This window comes from Anneissia japonica, unplaced genomic scaffold, assembly GCF_011630105.1.
Source record: "Anneissia japonica isolate Jap-2015-1 unplaced genomic scaffold, ASM1163010v1 scaffold288108_len519018_cov203, whole genome shotgun sequence".
Lineage (NCBI taxonomy): Eukaryota > Metazoa > Echinodermata > Crinoidea > Comatulida > Comatulidae > Anneissia > Anneissia japonica.
In genome coordinates, this window is record NW_022728501.1 from 502,779 (window position 1) to 514,788 (window position 12,010).

General features: G+C 34.9%; 1 protein-coding gene across 1 annotated transcript in view; it reads right to left on the reverse strand.

The window, feature by feature from the left end:
* Nucleotides 1-12,010, reverse strand: part of LOC117114203 (integrin alpha-8-like) — a gene marked incomplete at its 5' end in the record, with an annotated part of 22,081 nt that overhangs the window by 7,510 nt on the left and 2,561 nt on the right. Inside the window, 17 exons of the mRNA XM_033257796.1 lie at nt 243-393; nt 1,320-1,384; nt 1,825-1,944; nt 2,445-2,593; nt 2,786-2,841; nt 3,294-3,395; nt 4,235-4,280; nt 4,441-4,531; nt 4,805-4,902; nt 5,412-5,517; nt 6,066-6,156; nt 8,312-8,430; nt 9,162-9,244; nt 10,006-10,104; nt 10,408-10,462; nt 10,908-10,966; nt 11,846-11,972. Of these exons, the coding sequence (XP_033113687.1) occupies nt 243-393; nt 1,320-1,384; nt 1,825-1,944; nt 2,445-2,593; nt 2,786-2,841; nt 3,294-3,395; nt 4,235-4,280; nt 4,441-4,531; nt 4,805-4,902; nt 5,412-5,517; nt 6,066-6,156; nt 8,312-8,430; nt 9,162-9,244; nt 10,006-10,104; nt 10,408-10,462; nt 10,908-10,966; nt 11,846-11,972 (1,617 nt within the window). The remainder of the gene's footprint in view (nt 1-242; nt 394-1,319; nt 1,385-1,824; nt 1,945-2,444; nt 2,594-2,785; nt 2,842-3,293; nt 3,396-4,234; nt 4,281-4,440; nt 4,532-4,804; nt 4,903-5,411; nt 5,518-6,065; nt 6,157-8,311; nt 8,431-9,161; nt 9,245-10,005; nt 10,105-10,407; nt 10,463-10,907; nt 10,967-11,845; nt 11,973-12,010) is intronic.

The following is a 12,010-nucleotide window of genomic DNA, read 5'->3' on the forward strand; positions in this document are numbered from 1 at the left end:
GCGCTGTCCAGACTATCAAATCAGGGAAAGTTAAATTAATTTGACAACAAAAAACTCTTGTATGCCCATCAAATACATGCATATCATGACTAAATTTTAGTCTTGATGTGCCTATATATGGTCATGATATGCCTATATATGGTCATACTATGATGTCATATGTTTTGTCAAATAAAATTTGATAGTCTGGACAGGGCTTAGTTTTAGATCTTTATTGTGGTCTCTGCAATGTTTATAATTACCGTGGTATCTGATCGTCTTGTTCCAATCAAGCCTAATCCAAGGGGTAGGTCTGACCGGAGGACGGCGCTAAACGCCTTGTCCCCTTTGTTTTCCACAGTAACATTGATCACCAGTCCATTCCTATCACCAATTGTTACTATATCCTTTTGCCTATAATTTGTAATAACAATACTTTAATAATAATTTATATTTTACACGAAACATACATACACACACATACCTATATACATACACACATACATAACATCATTTATATAGCGCTATATCATAAAAATCAGAGTGCTCACAGCGTGAACTACAGTAGCTCATACTGTAACTTTCTTCTCCCCTAAGGGTCCCTTCGTCTGAGATGGCCGGTAAATGGTATCAGCTATTCTCATCTGTCCACAACAGGGGCTATATGGACCAGTACACCAGGGTAACTCTCTACTCATCTCAAAAGATGTACTGGGTTCTTTATAGTGCACATGAGCCTACGGTTCACAGTCCTTATTGAGAAGACTTTTTTCACCTCCGGAACCATAGGCGAGCATGTTGTTTGAGCCAGCGCCGATATTATGGCTGTAGGTTGCTGCGCCCCTGCCTTAACCACTCGGCCATTCAACTCGCCAAACATGAGCAATCTGCGAGTGTGAACATTTCACAATAGGGATTCAAGCTCGGGTCCCCTGCTGTATATATGCAGATGCATTAACTAACACTGAGGCATTCGTTGGATGAAGGCAATTATTCCTCAATAAATATGAAGGGTGGTCCAGTTGGTCAGTGTCTGTCTAAATTTTTTTTTTCAAATTAACAATAAATCATTGAAAGACACAATGTGATATCTATTATCTATGAACATTACAAAACATGTCAGCTGCCAATCAGAAATTTATTTCAAAAAACCCAGGAGTATGAGGAGTATATTGGCTGTTGAAGAATATAATTAGCACTCAAAAAAACATAGGCGTACGAGTGTCTATGATTTGCAAATGATCATTAAACAATTATGGAACCTCTCCTCAACATTCTTGCGAGGGGCCTCATACTATTTGTGCATGAATATCCATAATAGAAATTAATTTTATACTTACGATTTAGCACGTATGGAAAGATCTGGAATGCAAATATTGTTTTTGCAGCTGTTCAAAAAATAGACCTAAATTTAAAAAATAAAAACTTTGTTTTTGGCCTATATTTTGACTTTGCTAATAATATTTTGTTTGCAAATAAATATCTAAAAAGAAGCTATGTTTTTTTAAAAGTAATAAACTTGTTTGCTACATTCACCACTGATCTTTAGCTATACAGCACACAAACTGGTGGGGTTGCCTGCTCCTGCGCTGATTACCAGCAGCAACACTTAGCATGTGGACCCAATGACCAGGGAAAAGAACTGCGCTTTATAACCACAAGGAAGAGGCGCATTATAAATGCACGTACCAGTACCAGATAAAACAAACTGGACCAACTTTGCTTGGCGGGTTGTTATTGGTACTGCAAAAGTGCAATACAGTATGTGATTTGAAAGGTATCCTATTGCAAAAGAGGTGGAACCAATAAATAAATGAATTGCAATAGAGTAAACATGTATTGTACCTGTGAGCTGGTGGACTGTGTGTTCTCATTAATGACTGGATTTAGGGAAACACCTGGTTGTTCAACTGGGGTATATGTCATTGTAATCACAATAGGGTTCAATTTGTCCGCAATATTATCCTGAGAAAAGAAAAAATATAAAACTAGAAACTATGTCCAATAGAACATGAACCCATTCAGATCATTTCTGGTAAATTTGATCTGAACTTCATCATATTAAAAATTTTACTTTTGAAATTTACTCTCACTATCTATCAGCACACAAATGGTGAATGTCTTTTTTATCCTTTTTATCCAGTAATGTCATAAAGGCCTTGCATTATGCGAATGCATATGTGCAAGGACAAGACTGGGCTATGTTATTTGTGACAGAAGTAGACTTTAAAGCCAGGCTCTGGAGGAAACGGTTTTAGATATGTTGTACATCTCACTTTTCTAAGACACAAAAAGCATATTTGACGAACACTCGGGAGAGGTTAATGAGATACAGATCTTGGAATATTTAAAAATTGGGGAAAAAGGTGGTTATTTTTATATAATATTTAAAAAATAATATTGAAAATGAATTCTATAATAATGATATTGAGAATTACATCTACTGCTGTATTGCACATTATTACCTGTATGTATGCTTTCTGACTTATGCAAGAATTACTGCTGTCAACACTCAATGTCATATTCAGTTGCAATTCTGAACTGCCACTTTTCACAAACACTGTCCGATACTGGGAAGGCAGGTTCTTATCCAATGTTATCGTTACTTCGAACTCTAAATAGAAACGACATGTTAAAGATTAAAGGTTAATATTGAGATGAGTGCGGCCGTCTTACACAATTCTTTGATAGCATGACGTGTTGACACGTAATATGACTGATATTTTTCCATCAGCCACTTATAAAATACATTAAGCTAATATTTGTAATTATGAAAGTAAAACAAATTGATTATTACAGTACATACCTTGTGAGGTTGGGACATTCACACCATTGTACCGCAAGCAACCTTTCACCATGTAACTATTAGTACAATACAAAAATGTAAAAAGCAACAGTTAAAGGTTTTAATCGACCGATTTGCTCCCATGGTGAATGCAATGAGTTTAGGTGCACGCAATGGGTCATTTTTAGTGGGAATTTACCGATAATGGAGTCGTGAATTGATGTATAGATATATGCATGATGGAGGGATTATATTTGTATATTTGTAATTATGATGAATTGCCTTGTTGTGATCTTCTGTCTCAAAGCTTTCCAACAATATTCATGCTTATGATTATTTTGATTGTGTTCATATTACGTTAATTCTTTGTGATTAACTTATTCCATTATTCATCTTTAGGAGTGTCTCAGAGATAGTAACAAAAATTAGAAGAAGAGTGAGAGACAGAGTGCAAGATAAGTGTAAAACAATAACAGAAACAGTAGGCCTACACCACACGATAGACTTGATGGTTTTCGTTTTTTTTTACCTTGTCACCATTTCCCCATCAATTTGCAATTTTTTCTCGTCCAGATTTATCCCTTGGGGCTCTGGTTGTATTGATGCTACAACAGTTATTACTGGTCGGGATCTAGAGAGAAATATTGTGCCTTGACATTAACAATACCAATCTACAATAAATAATTAAAACTTCACTTTGTCTCACTGTGTTTAAAAGCTTACAATAACGTGTCATCATCTGCAGTACTGCACTCGAATACAGAGGACTCTTTGGCAAAACTTTAATGCTATAACAACTAATCTCCATATAAGAACCTCTTCACAACCTTTGGCAACAAGAGTGTACCGTGTTCCGTATCATCACAAGGAAAGCGAGCAGCTTAGCTCAGTCAGCTGAACTGGTGGTAGCCACTGTGTGTGCGCTGAACTGGAGATCTCTTGGTCCCCGGTCAATTCCCATCGCTGCTCTCCTTGTATTTCAGCTGGAGGGCTGAAATGCAAGTTACGATAGCGCACCATCTTTTAGGTGAGATGTTTAAGCAGTTCATCCCGTGTGCATGTTAAAGAATGCAGTACACTCTTCAGAAAAGAGTAAGGGATTGTCTCCCGGTATACTGCCCATTCACCACCAGAAGGACCCCACTGAAATAAACACACTTTCATGGGTTATGCTTGTTCAAGTGCAGTTGAAACCATGATCAGACTCATCATTGCTGCTTTATGCTATGATTTTTTTCAAGAATCATCAACAAATTCTAATATACAGTATATGTAATTGAAGCAAATTGAAGAAATTGGTACACAAAAAAAAGTATGTGTCCACGAAAAGAAAAAAACATGGCTGAACAATTTAACTCTGAAAAGAAGGCCTAAATAATCAAATAATGAAACAATTCTGTTAAAAAATTATTAAAATTTTCGGCCTCTGTTTTCAGAAAATTATAATGAATAGTAGAAAATTAGTCTTACCGTAGTAGAATAGCTTTGTCTGATTGAAATGCACCGACCATCACATCTTTAAAAGAATATCAATAATTTAGAAAAAGAAAAAAAAAACGACCAAAAGTAGTGTACTCAATCCTCAAATTCGATCCATTTATTTGTTACAGAAACAACACAATAATGATAAAAATTTGATAAAAATTTTATTACTTCAATCATATAATTAAATTTACCAGGGTAAGCGTTGTCATCAACATCAATGCCTCCAGACAATGCAGCACCAAATGACGTAACATTGAGGTTCAGGTCCATTGGGGTAATTACCTGTGAGAGGAGAGAATAGTAACAATAAAATGTAAATTTACAAATTCTACGGTACGGTATATATAGAAGGTTCGCCAGAAGGCCTATGTATATGTATCTGGGATTCTGACATCTTCATTCCAGCAGCGTCACCCAGGCGTTCTCGTGGCATGGAAGTGGGGAAAGAGAGAGCGAATCTCCAATGAGAAACGAGGACCTCCTTTTTGGCAGCCAAAAAAAATCCCTTACCCAGTGTGAAATAATTCAGAAAATAGAGCAAATTTCTTTACTAACCTGTGACGGTTCTATTTTAATGCCGTCCATATGACCTTGGTATATGTAGACAACACCAGCTTCGTCCTCACCGTCGTATGGGGCACCCACACCAACATCTGTAAATAAGAAATGGTGATGCACATAACAAAACCTTTTTTAGGTTTCTAAGTGCAATATGAAGTTTTATAACAAACCAAAATAGATTCTTGTCATTTGTTTTGGTGGATTTCGTATCATGTGACATTGTTATTTTTAATTCCACCGTCTATTTTTACTTCCATCTCTTCATTTTCATTCCATCTGTTTCGGTCCATTATACGGCGCCTAGGAAACGATGACTTCTAATACAATCTTTTCATTGGTGAAAAAGACGCTGGACTGTTCCGTTTATAAAAAGGGTTGATTTTTTTTCATAAAATATCAAATGACAAGAATCACCATTCAGAAAAAAGGTAGTTTTTTTTCATAAAATATCAAATGACAAGAATCTATTTTAGGTGTGTTATAAAACAATTAATGAATATTTTTTATTTGCGCAATGGAAAGAATATTTCCATTTGTTGAAAGATTGACTTTTCCATAAGTAAATACTAAAGATGGAAAATTATACGGTATTAATAATCACCTTCATAACCATCTGCGTTTATATCACCGAGTGCTGCCAATGAGTAACCAAGACGGGAACGTATTCTCTTTCCCGTTATCTTTACTGGCTCTTTAAAGTTGGTATTCTACAGAAGCAAACACAAAAGGTAATGAAAAGATAAATGTCGAAAACGAGGTCGATAGACTTATGTTTAATAGGTTCGATTATAAACCCTGTATGCACCTAGGAAAGCACATTCTTATTATTCTTTATTATTATTTCTGCTTCTCCAACTAATCTATCATAATACCCTATATCACTAAATGTATATTTGTAATTTCTTTTCTGAAAAAATAATAAAATTGATCTTGTAAATCCTGTATGCATGTAGAAAAGCAAATTCTTATCATTCTCAATTATTATTTCTGCTAATCCAACTAATCTATCATAATACTGTATCACTAGATGTGCAATTGTAATTTCTAATTAATAAAATTGATCTTGTAGGCCTATCTGGTAACTTGTATTTGTGTAATATTTTCCTTTTTAGTATAGTAAATGATTAAATGACAATTGTTGTTTCCAGATTAAATGTACAAGGAATATATTAGTAAGCCTATTATCATAATCACTATTGTTATTGATTGTATCTTATAGGTCTAACAGAAGACACCAATAAACAAGTATAATTACGACATGGTCTTGGTAGTAGATATAAATTCGCCCGCTTTCCCATTTCTCGTTACTGGCGTAAAATGGTGCTCCAACTACCAGATCATCGTAACTGTAACAATTAAGAACAAAAAGATAGGCTTTTTTACTGTATTTGCAAGTATTCATTTTAAAATCAAATGGCCTATAGGAATAGTTTCTTCAAGAAGATTGGTGGTTTCTTGTCTTTCTTAATACTGCAAGTGACAGTTAAAGATGTATTGTCCCATGAAAAATACCAAGAACATTTTTGGAAGTGTTTCAGTTTGGTATTTGGTTATGTCTGATCATGTGGTCTGTTATTGCCAATTTATGGATAACAGATGATGTTGAGGTACGAGCTGCCCTTGTGCATACCCTCCTGTATTATTGGTAATGTCTGCTTTATGTTTGGCCAGTCTGGTATGTAGAGGTCTTCCAGTTTCTCCCACATATATGACATCGCAATTGCTGAAGGCTCATTTCTTCCTCCTTGATTTTATCTTTCGGCAGAATACAAAACAACACGAAAAAGATATCAGGCTAAATTGAAGGTATGGCTAGACAGGAAAAAATGAGACATAGAGTAGAGTGTAGACTTGAGTAGACAATAACTAAAAAGTGGGCTACGGGCCTTAATTTTGTAGTAGCGGACACAAAAAAGAAGCCATAGAAGAGATCGTGGTTGCTACAGAAATGGCTTGCAAATTAGTCCTGAAAGCTGAGGGTGACCTGTTAAAAGCTAAGGTCACGAACATAGTAAGGTCCACAAAACTGCATACATCCAAAATAACACATAAGGAAAGGAAAGCATTGAATAGTTCAAAAAGAGACAAGTCCATAATGATCCTGCCAGCCGACAAAGGTTGAGCTACAGTGTTAGTAAATGCAACAGACTCAACTCCATGTTATCAGATCAACATACTTATGAAAAATTAAAAAGCAGCCCTACTCTCACTCACAAGAGGAACCTAACAGCTAAACTTAATACACTCAAAAAAGAAGATAAGATCACTCCGAAACAAAAGAATCTACTTTTCCCCACTGTGGAAATCACCCCCAGACTTTAATGTACCACAAAGATTTACAAACCAGATTAGAGATTTTGAGAGGATAAAGTGAAAATTACAATAGATGCATCATAAATATTAAACAATATTAGTAAGCGGTTTTTAAATACTATACTGGTAATTTATTGACAAATAGCAATGCCTGCTGTGATACTTTAATTTGCCCTTGTTACACTGATATTCGTAAACATTATATATTTAAGTATTTTATTGTTAATCCATCCAAAGTTAAGTTTACTCAATTAATGTCCACTACTGATATCAATACAATAAGTTGTTTATGTAAATTTCTTTATCACTCATTTAAACGTAGAAGTGATCTTTCCCCCTGTAAATAGCAATTATATTTTATTTGGGCCGAAGGGCTTATATAAAAGATGAAATAAATGTCCTTGGCCAGTACGTGCCAAGGAACGGAAATGATAACGACTCTTAAGAGATAAGACTCAAAACCTGGTTCGCCAACCCGTCAAAATGCCCTGGTTTGCTGGTAAATGGGGCAGTAACAGCATGACACCACCATGGTTGGAGCTGATGTGCAAAAATATATGGAAATACCTCTAGATGGCCAGAAATGACACTTTTAGCATGTACTTCACATACTTCAAAACTGTGATTTCACAACCACCTCAGCCCCACCATGGTTGGGAAAATTTGAGGAAATACATGTAGCACCTCTAGATGGCTGGAAATGGCTTTATATAGTAAAATGGATCATCATTACATCACCATTTTATACAGTCAAAATGAAACGCCAACAAATTTCTCATGATCTTTTATCCCGGTATCTACTTAAAATGACATCCCTCTGAATAATGTTAAGAAGATGATATTTGAAACATATATTATAACTTAGTTAACTATGGCCCTTTGTAGAAATGTAGGAGCCTACCAGCTATCACATATTTACGACAACCTTCTACACCAACCCAGGGAACAGGGGGCCCCGCGGAGAAGACCTTAACTAAAAAAACAGAGGGCGCACATCATCGGATGAAATTGGCCAATGACGAAATGATCTAATTGAGGTTAGGTCATTCTCCTGATGAAGATCTACGAAATTGTTCGAAACTGTAGTGGTAGGAAATTTTACTGTTGGCTTTAATATCAAAGAAAATTCATCTACTGTAGTAAATATATTATCAGAAGCCAAATGAAATTATTTGAACAACATATTACCTATCTCCATTGAGGTCAACTACAGTAAGACTCTGTCCAAAATATGCCCCTAATTGTTCTCCCTTACGTGAAAGTTTCATCAGAGGTTTTTCGTCAAAAGCGTTTGGAACCACATATACCTGTTAATTAAAAACAAAAAAGTTAAGACTTCTAACAGTTGATGCATAGGCCTATTTAAATATGTATTGTCTCTTGAAAAATACTTAAAAAAAAATCATAAAAATAATTTTTGAAATTAACTTTTACAATTTGAAGTAACATAAAATATCAACTTGAACATGGAAATTATGACCGAAACTCTTCCAGTCCAGTCAAGTGTTTCATTATTTCTATCATTATCCAGTATAATAAATCAGGGTACACATTCTATGCTCATGTTAATAATTCATATGTTACTAAAAAAAAATGAAAAAAGTTAATTTAAAAAATTATTTTTTATTATTTTTTTTGTCATTTTCAGAAGAAAATACATCTTTAAATTTAAATTTTGTTTACACTAGAGTAGAGTCTGTAAACGCATTTTGACGCAAACTCAAAATGTTACATTTACGCATCACCAATGTCAAGACGTACAAAAACCATACAAAAACACATGCTGGCTGACATTAACCAAGCTTTGATGCAGCTATAGCCGTGGTTTGAGTTTGTGTCAATGCTTTTGCGATTGCGTTTAAAACGTTAAGCTTGATCCAAAAGCTTGAAATGAAAGATCAAGAACCTTTACGAAAACGATCAAAGTTGCGCAAGTTAAAATGTGTTGCATATTATGAGAGCCTGCTTATTTGCAAGAAATTCATATTTACATTGGTTTCAAAAACAATAATGGGTCTAGAGATGATATTTTTCTCACCATTCCATAAAGCCTTTCTGCTCGAGGAGCCCCGAGGACATACCGTACTTCATTCTCCATGGTTATGTAATCCAAAGAATAGCCTACATCATGAGAATATTTTATCTAAATTATACATTATGATTGTTTTTGCTGTTGCCATTAACTTGTAAACATCCTTATTGTCGTAATCATATCATTACAATCATTATGTCATAATCATCTTTTAAATACAACCACCATTATCATCATCACCAACGTCATCATTATCATCCTCTTCCTCAATATTGGTTTTTTTTATAAATATTTTTATGTGAAGATTTTATAATTTTAATGTTAATAAATTATTTTCTGTATATTTTACTTTTTACTTTTCTTTGGATTATTTACTTATTTAAATAATTGTACTACGTCTTACTTTATGTTTCAATTTTAGTTTTATTTACATTTTCTTAATATTGTTTGAATCTTTTTATAAATGTTTTTCCACAATTCATATTATATTTTCTATAATTTGTCAGATTTTTACATTTTTATCTGTATCGATTAATTTGTTAATATTATAAGTCTAGCTTATTTTTAAAAAATACTTTCACATTTTTTTGTCTTTTATTGAATGTACTGAAGGTCTCAAAAAATAATCAGCTGTGGCTGGATGGCCCACCCTCACAAAATATTGGTAAAATAAAAATAAATCACAGGACCACACTATCATCATTATCATCATCAACATCGTGGCCGTCATTTTTGTCCTTCCCATCATCAATTTTGCCACAATCGTCTCGTTGTCGCCGCTGCCATTATTTCATCATTCCAATCGTTATTGTTAACATTAAATAATCTAATCAATTAGAAATTCCGAAACCTTTATAGTTGAAGTCAAGCGATCTATCATAATCATAAGGGTTTTCTTTTTCTGTAGTCAGTTTATTTTCGCTCCTAAAGTTCAGTTTATAGCCTGATCCTGTATCAAAATAAATAAAAAAAAAAAAAACACTGTGATAAATTTGGGAAGAAAATTTTCTAAGTAAACATTTAAACAAATATACAATATATACATCAAATATACTATTAGCTTTCAAGAAACTATAAAATAGATATAATCAAAGGGTATAGAATTGCAAAAGGTCCGATTGCCCTGATTTTGTATGCATGCAACGGAACGTTAAAAAAAGTACCGCCACCAGATAGGGGCGCCCTCTCTGAATTCGAATAAAGTTCAATACTCGTTGTTAGTACTGTTCTTTATGAATTAGGATTGCATTACCTTGCCAAGTTTCAGTTCCAACAGCACCAAGAAGAAAATCATTACTGCTACCGCTCTGTCAAAATATTAAGAAAAACAATTACTGTCTAGCCCTATAAATAAATATGACACCTTAAAAGAACTTTGGTTCAGGAATTTAAATTTGATTCAAAAAGTGTAGCACACACAGAGGATGAATATTATACATCCATACGTTCATTTAAAAGTTTGAATCCCACACAAGCATTTGTGTTACAGTACAGTGTATGTATATATGGATTTCGCTTGTGACCTTGAGCAAGGCACTTTATCTACATATGCTTCAGCCTACCCAGCTTTATCAATTGGTACCAGCAAATTGCTGCGAGTTACCTGCGGTGGACTAGCGTCCCACCCAGGGGGAGCATTAGAACTCTCCTCAGCTTCATGCTACAGAAGCTGGGGATAAGCTCCAGCCCTAATAAATGGGCCCTAGTGGCTTGGCAAGGATTTACTCCTATGCATTATATTATTTGCTTCACCTTTGGAATGGCAGCACTGAATCCCGCTTGTCCATGTACAGTCGTTGCCACTGATCTTACTGCAATAAAAACATATAAAGACAATGTACAAATCTTAAGCTAAGTAAGTGTATGCATTTTTGTGCTTATTTAATTCTTTTTTAATCATACCCTATAATGGATCGGTCCAACATTCCATCGTAATCCACTTACAGCCATTTGTAAGTGGACCAGTCTAAAGGCCTGCAGGTTCGTCCTCCTGACATGGTCTATCCATCAATCCGTCCACCCATACTTTCCCAACCATCCGTTCCTTTGTTCATTTGTCGTTCATTCATTCATCCCCAGGGGTGGCGCCAGGATTTGCCCGATAGGGGACCAACTTCCCGAAGAAAAAATCGTCACTCAAAATCTCTCGATGAAAATTTAGAGGTTTCAAAGGCTTATTTAATCGATTTTAGAGCCCACTAATATGTAGAAATTCACATACATTTTTTTCTCCTCGACAAATTTGGGTTTTTCTCATCGATTGGGGGGGGGGGCCTCCCTGCTGGCATCATCCTGTTCATCCTACACACCTATCTATGGACAACTCACCCATTCATTCATAGGCCATCCATTTATCCACTGGTCATCTATTCACATGCAACATACCTATGCATAGGTATTAATTCTTTCATTTACAGCATGTAAAACAGAGGCAGATTTATGGAGACGCATGGTGGAAACTTGCCCCCCCCCCACCCTGTTTTGTCACTGTCATCTATTTTAACAGAAATAAAATGAAAATAGCATACAAATACTACATGTTACAATATTTCGCAACACAATGCTAAAAACGAATCATACTCCTCCTATCTAGACCTAGTATGAAATTGGTGCTGGCACGTTTATAAAATTCTGTATTCGCACCTGTAATATAGTTATTATGTATATATAGTTATTATGTAAGTACTTACAACCTGTCGTATAACATGGTGTGTAAAATTTGACAATTTGCAGATCATCAAGAGCAGCAATACATCTTCCTATTAGATACTGGTTTTCGAACAGTCTGTCCTGCCAGATGTACCTTGGTGCACAGGCCTATCAAAACAATAACAAACACATGTAGTGATATGAAT